This window comes from Haliotis rufescens, unplaced genomic scaffold, assembly GCF_023055435.1.
Source record: "Haliotis rufescens isolate VD_foot unplaced genomic scaffold, xgHalRufe1.0.p SCAF_14, whole genome shotgun sequence".
Lineage (NCBI taxonomy): Eukaryota > Metazoa > Mollusca > Gastropoda > Lepetellida > Haliotidae > Haliotis > Haliotis rufescens.
The window spans coordinates 30303668-30319930 of NW_025963824.1; the positions used below are offsets into that span (position 1 = coordinate 30303668).

A 16263-nucleotide genomic window follows, 5' to 3' on the forward strand; every position below is an offset into this window, starting at 1 on the left:
ATTCCCCATCCCCGTATTCCCCATCCCTGTATTCCCCATCCCTGTATTCCCCATCCCCGTATTCCCCATCCCAGTATTCCCCGTCTTCCCCGTCTTCCCCATCCCCATATTCCCCATCCCAGTATTCCCAATATTCCTCATCTCAGTATTCCCCATATCCCTCATCCCTGTATTCCCCATCCCAGTATTTCCCATATTCCTCATCTCAGTATTCCCCATATTCCTCATCCCTGTATTCCCCATCCAAGTATTCCCCATTTTCCTCATCTCAGTATTCCCCATATTCCTCATCCCTGTATTTCCCATCCCAGTATTCCCCATATTCCTCATCCCAGTATTCCCCATCCTAGTATTCCCCATATTCCTCATCTCAGTATTCCCCATATTCCTCATCCCTGTATTCCCCATCCCTATATTCCCCATCCCCGTATTCCCCATCCCCGTATTCACCATCCCAGTATTCCCCGTCTTCCCCATCCCCATATTTCCCATCCCTGTATTTCCCATCCCAGTATTCCCCATATTCCTCAACCCCATATTCCCCATCCCAGTATTCCCCCACCCCAGCATTCCCCATCCCCATATTCCCCATCCCCGTATTCTCCTTCCCACTCTCTCCCTGCCAGCTGAGCCACCAGGACACACAGACCGGAGAATGTCATCGACTGTTTTGTTTCATGCCACCATGTTGACCCCCGTCTGTGTTCTCTTCCAGGCCGGTATGTTCACAGAGCAGCTGAACTCTGTTTTCCCCCAAGTTCAGCCCACCACTCTGATAGCTCCGCAAGCTACCGTGACGGCCGTGCCCCACCCCTCAATGGCGTCCACGCCTGTCCTCGCTAGCCCGGTGTCGCAGGTGAATACCACCACCACCTCCGCACAGCAGAATGCCCCCTGTTCCACGTTGTTTGTAGCTAATTTGGGACAGTTTAGCTCAGAACAAGAACTCAAAGACTTGTTTAACAGGTGAGGCCACGCTATTTGTAAGATGGATTTGGAACTGAGGCCAAAAATTGTTACCGAAAAATCAAGAATGGTTAGAACCAATGGCCGCCAGGGGTGCTTCTATTTTTAACAGGTCTTTGACCATGGGAGTGAGGTTTGAAATCATTTTAGTGGGTGAAATAAAACAAAAAGGTCTTCAGCAAATCTGTCTGCATAGGTTTCAGCAACTTTAGTTCAAATGACTTTTGAGAAATATGTTGTGGTTTGAAACAATGGCCACTGAAAATATACTTGTAAGTTGTTCAACAGCTCTTTGAGAATGTCTTTTGAGGGGTCATGTCCACGAAGATGTGAGCATCAGATGGCATGGGGACAAGTAAATCGCACTTAAAGCAGTATTTGGGGCTTGATTAATCTAGTGGAACAATTTGATGTCTTGCTACAGTCACCTTTATGTAGAACATAGCTGCACATGTTAGCTGGTAAAGTCGGTTGAGGGGCACTAAGGTAGACAGGCAGTATGTTAGGTTGTTAGGAAACCAGCATGTTTGAACTTGGCAACACGCTCCGTGCATCAACACCCAATCATCTGCTGACGTACATGTATCAGTGTTTCATGACAACTAGTTACAAACCTCAAGTTTCCAGCCCACCCTAAGTGGAAATATGGCGCCAATTGGCTGCTTTGAAATAATTTTGAAACAATGTGGCAAATTATGTGGTTGAATTTTCTGATTTTCAAACATATCTAAATTGATTTATGTATACATTTTAGATCCATATTGAGTAAAAGTTTGAACCAAAATTCGCAGGGGAAAGAACTAGCACCAATGTCTTTGGTCGAGGTAACTTGTTGTTTGTGAAGTGTTCTTGATTTGTGGAAACTTGTGCTAGTTTTTGTGTTGACGTACTGTACAGTCTTCGTACCACATTCATACCATTGACTTGTCTGTACAGAACCACTTATGATTTTGAACGTGAATTTTTTTTATTCCATTGCAACTGAGTGACTTTGTACTCTTGTGTTCCAACCATGTAGCCATGCGTATCACTTGTGAACACATGGCCATGCCACTCACAGAATGTTCTATGGTTGACTATTTCCTCATGGTATTTTCAGCGTACATTTCTTCCCTGCATTGTAATCAACTCAGCTTTAGTTTTACACCACAAACTTCAACTCTAAAAATAATGGAAATTTTCGGATTTTGTAAACATGATTCAATTGACTATTTTCAGATCAATCTTGAAATTCTCTTGGATTTTTATAAAGATGAGACAATTGTCGCTGAATGCACTTGTTTTAATGTGGTGTATTTCTAAACAATAAGTTTCATGCACTCATAGACAAATTATGTCCCTTGATGCACAATTTTAGGAGAGTTACCTCCCTTCTTTCTTGCTTTTCTAACAGACTCTTTGCATTTATATCAAGTAATCGTTTATGGTCTCAAATTGTCAATTTTGTATGATATTTATCTGGTATCGGTAAATATGGTCATAATTGATAATTTGTATACAGAGAATGTAAGGGTAAGAGCCTTACACAGTTGTCCTTCATTGAAGTAATACAATACACAACTTAACATGTGGAAGCATAACTAGAAATGCAATTCTTTAGACTCTCCTTCTTTCTAATGACATCCATTGATCTTTATGAAGACGTATATCAGTAATTATGTTTATACCATGACAAACTACATCAAACGTTGATAGCGTGGAATTAAAGGTAAATGTGATTTCTAACCATCACAAGACGTCCAGCATCAAAGAAGAAAAATCAATAACTTCTGAAATGACTCCAGAATTGGAATCTAAGGGAAGGAACTCTCCTAACCACAAAGCTGTCCACAGTTACCCCCCTTGAAGTGTTTTGCTCTTTCCTGCTGACATTATTTTGCTTTTTTTCTGTTTCAGTTTTGCAGGATTTAGCCGACTGCGTATGCACAATAAAGGAGGATCACCTGTAGCTTTTGTAGAATACCAGGTGTGTTTTAGGTTTTGGCTCCATCCATCCGTCATTCCAGTGTCCACATCTCCTCAGTTCTGCATGTTAAGGCTGCATGTGTGTCTCGAAAAACGTCCATGGCCCGTCGTTGTTAACCCTTCAGTGTTGATTTTGATCTTTCAGAAAGAAATTCCTTGTAATCAGTGCAAAATGTAGATGTTACCAGGTACTAGGAGGGGAATCTGTCTAGTTGTCAACCCTAGAATATAATGTTTTCAAATTTCAGAAACTACCCATGCTATTATGGGGCGAAAAGTATTTTCCCCCTTTCGAATGAGTCATTATGCTAACGTACCATGAGTGGTAAACTTGAGTATCATTCTTGGCCTCAAAATAATCATTTGCGTTTTCAGAAGCAATTTGTTAACAGATCTGGGAGGTGGGTTAGCCTGGTGCTGGAAGTGTTTGCTTATTAGAATGAAGACCTTGTTTGATTGTCCATGCTATTTCCCATACTATGGCTGGAATATGTTAGAAGTGACAGAAAACCTCACTCACTCACTCTGGGGACGTAGCACCTCACAGAGGTGAGGTGAGGTGAGGTGATGTGAAATGGGGTTTAACGTCGCATCCAAGATTATTGCACTTATATAGTGACGTGCATGCACATGTGTGTGTGGCTGCTTGTACAAGTCCGGACTGATGCCGATTTATAGTGCTAGCTCACTGAGATACCAGTTTAACATGGATACCCCACTCAGACACAGTATAGTGACTCTGAGCCGACCGAATGTCAGACAGGGCAACAACAAGTACCATCTTTTAACGTCTTTTGGTATGACGCGGCCGGGAACCGAACCCCGGACCTTCCGCTCTCTGGGTGGACGCTCTACCACTAGACCACGGAGGCGTCCCCTCCCACAGGGGCCAAGCAGGGTGGAGTTGTGGAAGCACTATGTAGTCCAGTCCAACCATGTTGTATCGGGTCATTTTAACAACACAGACTAGTCTCGGTGGTGCTCTTCCAGATGGATGTTGATCCTCATTAGATCGAGACAGGGTGTTATTTTCACACAGCATCAATCACAATGTCTAGACCTGGATGAGAGGCTGACATTTTAATGCTGCCTTTACTCTACATTCTGTTATTTGATGGGCTTATGTTTCTCAAACTTACAAATATTCATAATAACTTGTTTGAAGCCACTGTAAAGTCAAGTCATTTTAATTAAAACGTATGTCATTGTTGATTTAATAACAATGATTCAAAGTGAAAAGTCAACAGTTTGATTGTAAGTCTGTTTGAGAGGGGAGAAAAACACTGATACTCTTGTCCTGCACTATCCTACGGTGCCGACTTTTAACAAAAGGGCATTCATTGCAGTTATTGACTAAAAATAGATCCAATTTGGTATTCCAAGAATAGATCTGCAAATTGCCGAGAGATAAGGTGAGGTTGATCCTGTCTGTAAATGGTCAAGACTGGAACAGGCAGATCAAAGGTTGATAGTGTAGCAGGGTACGGAGTCAAGTCACAGACGACATCCTTACCTTGCCAGCTTACTCTCATGGCTAACATCTTTGGTCATGTGGGACGGTCGGGTAGCCTAGTGGTTAAAGCGTTCGCTCATCACACCGAAGACCCGGGTTCGATTCCCGACATTGGTATTATGTGTGAAGCCCATTTCTGGTGTCCCCCGCCGTGATATTGCTGGAATATTTCTAAAAGCGGCATAAAACCTCACTCACTCACTCACTCTTTGGTCATGTGACAAGCTGTCCAACTTCGGATGAGAAAGTCTGTGGTTGGAGTGCCATCATAGGACTCGGACATACTAAGATATAGGTTGGGCGTTGTGGCACATAAATCGTATGGCAATGTATTGCAATATGGAGAGCTATATAGCTATACATATTGCAATACGTATTGGGTCCCAAATATATATTTGTACTGTTCAAATGGTACTTCTTCATTCAATAATCCCGACTTCAGATTGCGAGATGGGTAGTTTGGTTTCTACTATAAACGAGACTAGCTATTGCGTCATCAGTGTGGAATGTTTACGTGGTTTATATTGGAACCCGGTCCATCCAAATGCCTCAAGATAGTAGATATAATTTATGTTATTATGTATTAATTCTTCTGTGACTTTATCGGAAAATATTGCTGCGCAGGGGTTGTCTTGCGATATGTGTGTTGCTGATGGCTGTGTTGAAATATACCAGTATTCCAGTTATATAGCACACCCCTATACGATATGGGTACAAGGCCCCACAATCAACAACGTGACACAATGTTACCACTGTATAACCATACGTCTGCTATAACAGGTATTTTAATATACCGTATTCGACGTAATGAGCGCCCCGCTCTAATAAGCGCCCACCGCGATATTTGCCAGTGAACAATCCTAATTAGTACCCCTTCCGATTGATCAATGTACACAAGACTTATTTATTCACGTATAATACGCACTCGTGTGTTATATGCACACTTAATTATGAGCAATTAAATTCTGGAAACATATATCTGTCGTACATAAACATTTCAGGCTGTCAGCATAAACCACAAAATTTATCTTTTAAATTTTAACTTTTTTTCACTAAAATAATATTCTAATAAGAGCCCCCTATTTCTAATTTTGAGAGCGCCCTGGACACTTATTACGTCGAATACAGTATATATTTTGATACAAACATTATATAAAATTCTCAGAAACTCAGACTTTTATATTGAATTTTGTTTTTGGAAATGTATAACAAATGATAACAGTAAAATGAAGAAGCACGGACCTTTGAGTATGGCTCACGAATAATTTGATTCCGAGCTGTTACGGGTTAATAAAAATACCCGAGTTATTGCAAATTGTCACTATGGGGTACAGATGGAACAGTCAGTCATTACTTGGAAGCCACTAATGATGCTTTTTAATGATATTTCGGGCGCCGCGATTCGCTGTGCAGAGTTGCGTCCCTTGGGCACGCCAGAAATCTATGATTGTGGGTTTGAATCCTGGTTCGCCCCGATTATGTTTCTAGATTCGTCAGCACCATATCCGTGCTCGTGGGTTTCACCGAAGTGGTAAACTTCTGAGACCTGCTTCACTTCGGGCTTTCCTCCAACATTAATCTGACACGCCGTAATATAACTGGAATACTGTTAGAACGGGCATTAAACCCAACTCACTCACTCACTCACTCACTTCGTGACAAGCATGAGGTACTGGTGACCAATACCCCTGGTGGCACCAGAGACTGTGTAGCAGTATCATCACTGTTATTATTTAAACTGCCATTATGGATGTATTTATCAAATGGTATCAAAGTTCCCTTCCAATACAAACAGCAAAAAAGGGACTTGACTTCACAAATGGAGAAATCGACAGATATATGATTATTATGTCAGCTTTTAAAAGAAAATGCAATAACATGTTGAGTTTGTACAGGCAGTATTAAAGGGAGATAATATCAAAGGGAGGTAAGTTAAAGGGAGGCAACTGATGTTTTGTTGTTTGTTGCAGGATGTTGCTCAGGCCTCAATGGCAATGAATCGCCTTCAAGGCTTTGTTTTGCTCTCTTCTGATCGAGGAGGACTTCGTATTGAATATGCAAAGAACAAAATGGGGGAAGTGGTGAGTGGAGTTTAGTCCTTGATCCAACAAGTAAGGATAATTAAATTATTCTCCTTCAGGGGCCTATCTGCTTAGTCTCCAGCCCTGCACCAGCATGACCAAGCTTTCAGATAGTTGCCGAGTCTGTGGTGTAAAATTCAGCTTCAGGGCCTTGTGTATTTCATGTTGGCCCTGCACCATGCATGGTAAAATGTCAGCTAGATTGAAATGTAAATATGTATTCTGTGATGCCTATATTTCAAAGGATTAATGTTGTGTCTAACACATCAAGACAGCTAATGATGCAGTACGCCAGGAACGATTTTTAGAAAATTTCAACGTCATTGTAGTGACGATTTGAGTACCAAGTAGACATATATTCGGTAAATATCATAAAGATTTGGTGTCTTTCACTGGTGAAAATCATCTGGTCACATGCTTGAAGACATAAACTTTGAACACGGCGTCACTTCATTTCTCGCTTTGGCACAGGAACCACTGCAGCATCACATCTATAGACTCTCTTTCACAACACCAACTTGAACACAGATCTGTGGGTCAAAATGGATGACCTCGGTTTTGTGCACAAGTTAATATCTTTTGACAATCAATTGGAATCCTGAAATTCAATGTTTTACAAATGCTGTCACTATGCTCATGTCAGTAGGTTTTCTGTCCTCATATTTACATGTAGACTTGTCTGGAGGGTTCTTTCATCGCAAACTGTTTTCCTCACAACTGACAAGAGTCCATTTTTTTCTTGTTTCAAAGGGTTCAGAATTTTGAGGAGTTGACAGTAAGACTACAGGTTGTTGTTATAAACCAAAGCTTTATAACCAATTTCCTCTAACACCTGTTTGCAGTTTCTTTCATCCTATTTGACCTAGTGCCAACTAGTTTTCAGGAAAATAGTTTTCCTACCCTCCTAAGGCTCCAGTGTGCTGGAACAGTGCATATTAACATGTGTTGGTTGATTTGGCGTTAATGGACCACTATTATCCCTGAGCATCACTAACCCACAGAAAGACGATGAAGCCAGTTCTCAGTGTGTTCCTCTAGAAGTGTATTCACAAACAATGTCGGCCTCCTCCCCGAGATCATCCTGTACATGGGCGTGTCACACCCTCATTGGACGCGGTTTTCAGAATTAAAGGGCAAGTAACGGGATTTTTTCGTTTGGGGGAGGATTTCGCATATGGGGGTCATATTATAGTGTCTGTTTTAAGCTATGTTCATTTGTCAGAATTAATTTTGGTCAAGCATTTGTGATTAAATATGCCCTAATGTATTCACATCTGCATAGTTACTATGTTTACTTTACTAACGACGCTAAGACAATGAAAAACTACTCGTTCTCAGGCCATCTTTTAATGTGCAGTCTCAGCATGGTCAGACGAAGTTGTGAGGGGTTGTCTTCTTGCAAGAGGGGTTCTGTTATTGCAATAGGGAGTTGTGTTATGCAAGAGGGAGTTGTGTTATGCAAGAGGGGTTGTGTTATTGCAAGAGGGGTTGTGTTATTGCAAGAGGGGGTATGTTATTGCAAGAGGGGTTGTGTTATTGCAAGAGGGGTTGTGTTATTGCAAGAGGGGTTGTGTTATTGCAAGAGGGGGTATGTTATTGCAAGAGGGGTTGTGTTATTGCAAGAGGGGTTGTGTTATTGCAAGAGGGGTTGGGGTTGTGTTATTGCAAGAGGGGTTGTGTTATTGCAAGAGGGGTTGTGTTATTGCAAGAGGGGTTGTGTTATTACAAGAGGGGTTGTGTTATTACAAGAGGGGTTGTGTTATTACAAGAGGGGTTGTGTTATTACAAGAGGGGTTGTGTCAATGCAAGAGGGGTTGTGGTATTGAAAGAGGGGTTGTGTTATTGCAAGAGGGGTTGTGGTATTGAAAGAGGGGTTGTGGTATTGCAAGAGGGGGTTGTGTTATTGCAAGAGGGGTTGTTTTACTGAATGGCGGTGTGTGTTAATGCAAGAGGAGGGCGTGTTATTGCAAGTAGGGGGTGTAGTGTTGACGTGTTTGTGAATATGCTTCACTCAAATTTCTATTCCAAATTTTCTGGTACCACAGCACCTTTGATGTGTTTTTTTTTGTCATATCCCTTTTATGTGGAAAAGGGTTTTTATTTGTGTGCTTTTTAAAAAAAATAATAGTTCTAGAAAGAGTAGATTAAAGAATTATCAGTTTGAACTCCATCTTTGTGTGATCAGAGGGACGGTAAGATGGCCTTGAGGTTAGCGCATGTGCTTGTCATGAAGGCACGAGTTTCATTCCCACATGTGTCAATATGACGAGATCTTTCATGGCTTCCCTGCCGCAATATTGCTTGAAAATTGCTAAAAATGGCATAAAATCAGACTCACTGTGGTCGTTAGACATGTTTATTTATTTAAAGCTTATAGTATATGTGAATTAACTGGAGAGTGGTAGGAATCGTGAAGATTCTAACCAAAGCTTCTAGGTAGCAGCTACTAGTGGTCCAATGTGACAAGGGTTTTATTACACCTTCAGAAGAAAAACTTTCCGATTATTGTTTAGGCCAGATCAATTGTTTCTAATGAATATTTTCGGGGGCTGCACTTTGCCAGATTTAGAGTTAATCTGCTCAACTTAAAAGTAAACTGATTTGGATTTAAGTAACAGAAATATGTAATATTTTCTGATGATATCACGCCCTTATTATTTATCAAAATTTATGAATAGTAATGGACTAAATCAGTAAAAGAGTTCGCTATAAAAAGAAATTTGGATCTTATGTTTAATGAAATATTTTCTTCTTTTTCAGGGTAAAAAGGATGACTTCAACATTCTACAGTCCCCAGTTTCCATGGCGACAGCATTTTGAAGCACTATAGTTACCATGGTTACTGGAGTCGACTGTGTTTTGTGATATCAACCAATCATAACTTTTTAATCATGGTATCCTAGGCAACAAAATTTCTGCAGATGATTGTGTTTTGTGAGCTCTGATGCAACGAGTGACAGTATAGTGTAGGCCTATCTGGAAGTTGTACTGGTGTAGTCTCTGACCAATGTGTTTTTGAAATCCAGTTACTGTTTTTGTTTCTTTTTTGTAAAGTTAAAATGAAACGATGGATGTTTCCACATTGTTTCCTGTTTCCGTGTGTGTTGTCCATGTTTGTTAATGCTAGACAGTAGATTGTTTCATAGGCAAAGAGCTCTGGCGCCATGGTTTACCATTTTCCCTGCTAGCAATGTGTTGATTTTTGTACAGAACTCTGAAACAGTGGAATTTGTGTCCTGATTCGGATGGGTATTTTGATTTGTGTAAAATGTCTTGAAAATTCGGATATAAAAATACTTTTAGAATCGTTTGACCAGCATCTTGACCGATATTTATTGCAGTTTTTTTATTGCTGAATATGAAATATGGTAGGTCAGTTGATTATGTTTTGATCGGTTATGAAACAATGAAACATATTTTGAGCTAATCCCATGAACACACGAATGGTCACCTAGCAGGGAATGGCGCCCGACAACCAGTGTCCAGTAATGTGCATGTGCTTTCTCGGCTGGGTTTAGGATCGTACAACTTGACTAAGTCTCCGTCCAAATTCCCTTGTACATATCTACTTGGATGTCATTATAATGCCACATCGAGAAAATAAACTAATGGCCGCACTTTCTCCACGCTGGCCCTGTCTTTCCCTCGATACCGACAGCGTTTATTTCAACGGGATGGAAATGCGATTTTCACGACCATCTTTCCTAACCTTAAAAGTGTGGTATTGTCATCAGTGCATAAATGCTGCCGAAAAACACTCGATGTCCCTTGTCTTTGTACTGTCGACGTGCCTATTGTTTAGGTGTGGTGAATACGCGCGAGCATTAAATGCCGGAGGTGAATTTGTCATCGACTTTGCATTATGGGTAATGTGTATTGGACGACTGAGAGTTCAACTGCCCTTTGACCTTTGACCTTTTATGGTGCGCATACTCAGGGCAGACAATTTTGTGTGCTTGTTCAGACTTTTGATGCATAAATGTGAATGATATATATATTGTGTAGATAAAGGACCAATTTTGGGGACATGCTTTCCTGTGGTTCCCCGATACCATTTTCCACAAAACAGATCATATAGGCGTTTTTATACTGTTGCCATTTATGCATGTGAAGAAATCGAGTAAATTAGTCTGTAGATGATAGAGACAAACTTGACATATCTTTACCCCTGGAGACCTGATCAACCTAATTAGCTCCCTTGGATGAATGAAACGAGCCATGGGTCGAACTCGGACAGCAGTAATGGCGGCGGTTATTTTTTTGTCTTGGGGCTCTAATTAGGTTGATTATGGTATTGTTTTTGTCTAACAACGATTGGTCCTTTTTCTATGTCCTAGTGTGACCTTTTAGACATATATTGCAATTCCGATTCTAAACAATCAAATTTTGTCATACAGCAGGCTTTTAGCGGGCCGGTAAAGTGGTCATTCCATATCTTTGTATCATGATGTTACACGTCTAGAAATCCTGTTTACAAATCAAAATATTACCAAATAAGGACCTAGCGATACAATGATACAACACCTTATTGGCTGATACGAAGTCTTGTGATACAGATACATACCCCCAACGGATTTCACTGTAGCGTGGCATTACCTTTGTTGAAAAATGAACGATAAAACTTTGGTGAAGTCTTAAGGACCCATATATTTGTATCACGACACGTTCTGTATTGCGGCCATGGTACCTATTTTGTATCACATGTATCGTTGTATCGTGGAATAGTCATGACAGAAATCCAGAATGTATTTATGCTAAATCCATATCAACTGTGACCCTGTGCTTCAGGGTGGTGTTCCAGAAGAAGGTTTTGAGATGATTGATCCAATGTTTCCTTGTCTGTTCTTTCATTTGGACAGCACTTGTTTGGGTATTTAAGAGGAGCAAATACGTCCTTTATCTCAACATGGGTACATACTCCACAAATTTCTTTCGTTTTGTTTTTATTTATTGTACTTTTTCCATGGGATCACTGGTTAATTTCACACTTTTCACTTTCTGAAACACAAAGAAGTCAAAAAAAGGGATATTTTGGGGAAGTGCATACAAATTTTCTAATTTCGAGTTTCCTCCCGAAGGTGACATTTGATTAATTGATTTATGTCATTCCTTATTCTAGGCGAGAAACATTTTACGGATACTGAGCTGTGTTTGGTCTATTTATTGCAATACTGTGGTTCCGCATCCAGAAAATCTATCAAATATACAAAATATGTATTTATCGATATTTAATACCCCTAACTTATTGTTAGTTTCATCTGGTTTGTTGTTTTTGTGGTAACTGTAGTAGCAGACCCACCTTAACATCAGGTAGTTGTCAAGATGCAGTAGTGGAAGGAGACTAGCAGGCTAGACAAACTGGTTGCGCTTTCGGTGTTGAAAATGGTATTTTGGGGTAGAAATAATTCCGAGTCGACAAGCATGAGGACATGGTTCTTGGTGACAGAAACATACTGTTGTCCTGAAAACTATTTCTGATCTTTTCTCAATGCAAGGGAAAAATGTGTAAATTTAGTTCTCTAAATTACGGATCTTCATCGTCAGGTAGATTTCTGATAATTATTTGAAAACTTTTCATTTCATGAAATAAAATAAAGAGTACGAAGGAAAGTTAAAACTTTCAACCTTTGTTGCAATATTTCCTGAATTTGAAACTTTTGAAAATTGTTTTTTGGCAGTTCTCTTGAATATGATCAAACAAAACCGCGTCACAAATGCTACTCTCTACACAACTAATGGTTTTATCTGTGACATTTGGAATCAAGTCGGCCATGTTTTCATGCTGAAAACTGTCTCAATTTACTAACACTAGTTGTCCTCCTATATGTACAACTATAGTCTCTCGATATTTATACTGCCAGGAAGTCCAGGGTATGTGGGCGGTGGAATGGGAAAAAGTCCTCATGCAGTCTATGCGATCCTTCATATTTATTTCATTGTAAATTGGACTTAAAAGTCTTCATATCAGTAAGTTATCCTCACTTCGAAAAAAGACTCATCCATTTTCCATTTTCCGATAGTGTGCTTTGTTCGTAGTATGTGATGAATTCAGCGATTCATTTATATATTGTTGATTTTTCTCGTACTATGTATTTATCCTGTTGGATTATTTAACTATTTATATCTAGGGGAATATAAATAGATCAGCTGTGCTCATGTAGAATGTAGATTTTTGTAATCCTTGTTAACCCCTTCTGTTGCGTTTCCATGGAGATGTGATACAAAGGGTTAATGTATATTAAACGAACAAGATGTGGACGTCGCTTGCAGTATGATATTGTTTCTATTAAGCCTTTTAAAGGAGTTATTACTAGCCTATGAAATTCTATTTCTTGTTTGACATTGATGTGATATGCCTATCAACAGAAAGCCTCAATGATCTGGCAGATAGTTACTGTGTATGGGTCATTGTTTGTTTATCTGTCCTGTTCTGTAAACAATGATTTGTATATTTGCATGTTGATGTTAAAGAAAATCTTCGTGAGGGTTTCACTTACCAACGAGTGTACAGTACATAACATTCCAGCCAATCAGAGAACGGCATTTTGTAGGTCAGGGCGTAGGGGTGATCTTGCCCATCGACATGCTCTATCAAGTGGTAGCGATGTGCCTCAGTGTTGCTGTGTTATAGCGAGGAGCTACATGGGTGTAGCTGTCTTTTATATGAAGACGATACACAAATGTAGTGGTCTTTTATCGAGGGGCTACATGTGTGTATCTGCCTTATATCGAGGGGCAACATGAGTGTATCTGCCTTATAGTGAGGAGCTACATAAATGTATCTGCCTTATTGTGAGAAGCTACAGGAGTGTAGCTGCCTTACAGTGACGAGCTACAGGAATGTAGCTGCCTTATAATGAGGAGCTACACAAATGGAGCTGCTGAACATTGAGGAGCTACAGAAATGAAGCTGCCTTATAGTGAGGAGCTACAGTAATGTAGCTGCCTTATAGTGAGGAGCTACATTGTTGGCACAGAACATAGATAATGGTTCAGTGGTGAACATGTAATGAATTAACTACAAATATACCCCAGTTTGAAAAGTTAATGAAGCGTTTGATAACATGATTATTAAAAACCTTTTTTGGTAAGTTGAATGGTCCTGTGATTGGCCAAACTTGATGCAAGTTGTACCAAATTCCTAGACTCGTGATCAGGAAGACACTGAGGAAGTGTGGGCCTTTCATTGCTTGTTCACCACCACCAAGTCCTCTCCCAGGCTATGTGCTTTAGATGTGGACTGTAATGTCTTCGAGTCCTTCATGGTTAATCAACTGTTTGCATGACAATGATTTCAATAATAATCAAAATATGGTATACATGTACAACCTAGACAGGGATCCTAGTTGACTTTGTGTAGATAGATATGTTTAATTTCCATCGAGATTTTTGCCTTTAACTCCCGTGTCATGTGTGCTTAAACCTTTACCTGAACATCGTGTCATTTCTCTCCGTTTTTCATTCTCCTTGTGATCAAAGGTAGACGTGTGTTCACTAGCCAGGGCTGTTCATTAAGTGTACAGTCTGTTAAAGCTGACTATCAAAATTTTTAGGAAATCAAACTAAATTGAAATCAAAGTTCCATTTCAAAAGATGGATGGAATTATTTCAAGCTAATATCAGATGAGTTTACGTAGATTGAGAATAAAATGCATTTGGAACTATCAGTGTTCAACTTTTTCAAGGATCAGCTTCAGGAAGTGAATTTATTACAAAAGATGTTGTCAGTGTGATTAAATATAGACATTTTTCATGAACAGTGTTTTTGGGGAGATTCATGTAAATCGTGTAAAGTTTGTTTTTGGTATCAAGCATAAAAGTGCATGAGTTGTTTCCCCTGATTTGACTAATTCTCCATGTTTTTCCAACTATGAAATTGTTTTATGTCTATGTTAGATGTATGATCCGGATGAAAGGTACAAATTTTGTCATTTATTGAAATAAATTGTATTTTTCCATGTAAAGAATATTGGTTGAGAACTCCAATGCATTTCATAACGAAATCAACAAACGGTTGTGACATTTAAATACTCATTTACCTCGACGTTAGAAACCTGCAAGTGCATGTGACCCATTTGAGTTTCAATTACCTGTGAAATTTGATTTTAGATGGAAATGACCCAATTTCCTCATGCTTATACGAATTCCTGATTTCAAAGCTAAAATCAAACACAACTTAATTTTTGTCAAGAAAAATCCAATCCAATCCAATTTGACCTTTGGTAGACATGTTTCTGTTATATTACTGGTAGGGGCAATATTGTACATGACTGTCGCTCCCGACCAACTGTTTTGTCGTGCAATGGACATGTTTTTGCTCAAACCTCAAGAGTTCATTAGGGGTCATGTGACTGTGTCGCCATGGAGATACTTTGCATAATATTACTACGTTACTTCAGTTCCAACGTGTAAATAGATTGGTATAGTTCCCACCTGGAAGCCAGTATTTATTTTCATGCTGTTAGTTTTCATTCTTTAGCTCATGCTAGTTCATGACGGAGTTCTAGTTTAGTTCAATACATTTATGATTATTTATATTTTGTTTCCATTTTTTGCAATTTGTTAATTTCAACACTGCAGTGGGGACGCATTCGCTGCATTTTTCATCTTTCTCTCGCAATGTACATAGACAGCACCCATTAATATTTTGGGAATCTGACCATCGAAAGGTTTCTTCTCTGAAGTTCATCTACAGATATTAGTCTGCTCTCAAACCAGTGTTTCGAAACCAATGCCACAAAAGATTCTCTACAAATCAATAAGTACGAGATCCTTTGTTTTGAGGACAATGAATCATTAAGTCAAAATTTGACGTTTTGGGGTATGTGGTCTCGAAAAAATATCCAGATTTTACATGATTTGACCTTTTGGATGTTGAGAGCTTGGCAGTCATGGTCGACTACGTTCCTAGTCTGATGAACGGTGGAGACGAAGCCTACAGCTACAACCTGTGATGTATATAGTTCGCAGAAATATGCCGACACAGTCACATGATTGCTGTAGATTTTGGTTTTTAAGAATAGCTAGTTTGGTGGACTATTTTTATCCTGAAGTTATCGTTCTATACATTGAATAAAGGTGAATTCCTGAAATATTACTTGTGGATTTGTTATTTATGTTCCTTCCTCCTTGGCAGCCATTTTGACCATCCGGTACCCATTTCCCTGCACATTGACACCACAGTCAGCAATATTCCTGATTGATGATGCCGGCGAGTTAATTAAGCGGGAACCAGGAATACCGGTGGTATTGGTTATGTTCCTTATGGGTATAACAAACTGTCACCACCAATCTCATGACACTGTGACAACCTGACCCACTACCTCAGTCCATCTTCCAGAGGCAAGGGATTTAACTGACTATAAAAGTCCACTGGTGGCCCTATGATTGAGCCCAGAAATTCCAGCCATGTTCGGCAAGGGTGCAAACTGGACTTTTATAGTCAGTTAACTCCTTTGCCTAGGGACCGCCTCCGTGGTCTAAAGGTAGAGCGTCCGCCCGGAGAGCGGAAGGTCAGGGGTTCGATCCCCGACCGCGTCATACCAAAAGCTGTTAAAAGATGGTACTTGTTACCCTGTCTGGCGTTCGGCATTAAGGGGCTAAAACAAGGACTGGTCGGCTCGGAGTCAGTATACTGTGTCTGAGTGGGGTATTCATGTTAAATTGCGGCATGGTATCTCAGTGAGCTAGCACTATAAATCGGCATCAGTCCGGACTAGTACAAGCAGCCACACAAAC

General features: G+C 39.9%; 1 protein-coding gene across 16 annotated transcripts in view; it reads left to right on the forward strand.

The window, feature by feature from the left end:
- The window catches only part of LOC124143326 (protein couch potato-like), a 193639-nt gene extending 178017 nt beyond the window's left edge, over positions 1–15622 (forward strand). For 9 of the 16 annotated variants that reach the window (XM_048395267.1, XM_048395263.1, XM_048395265.1 and 6 more), the window contains 4 exons: positions 716–966; positions 2863–2932; positions 6415–6525; positions 7527–7658. In XM_048395267.1, coding sequence (XP_048251224.1) covers positions 716–966; positions 2863–2932; positions 6415–6525; positions 7527–7655 — 561 coding nt within the window. In that variant the 3' untranslated portion in view covers positions 7656–7658. Of the gene's footprint in view, positions 1–715; positions 967–2862; positions 2933–6414; positions 6556–7275; positions 7313–7526; positions 7659–9285 lie in introns of those variants that run through there. The other 7 variants (XM_048395268.1, XM_048395276.1, XM_048395271.1 and 4 more) reach the window with 6 other exon arrangements.
- The last annotated feature ends 641 nt before the right edge of the window (positions 15623–16263 follow it).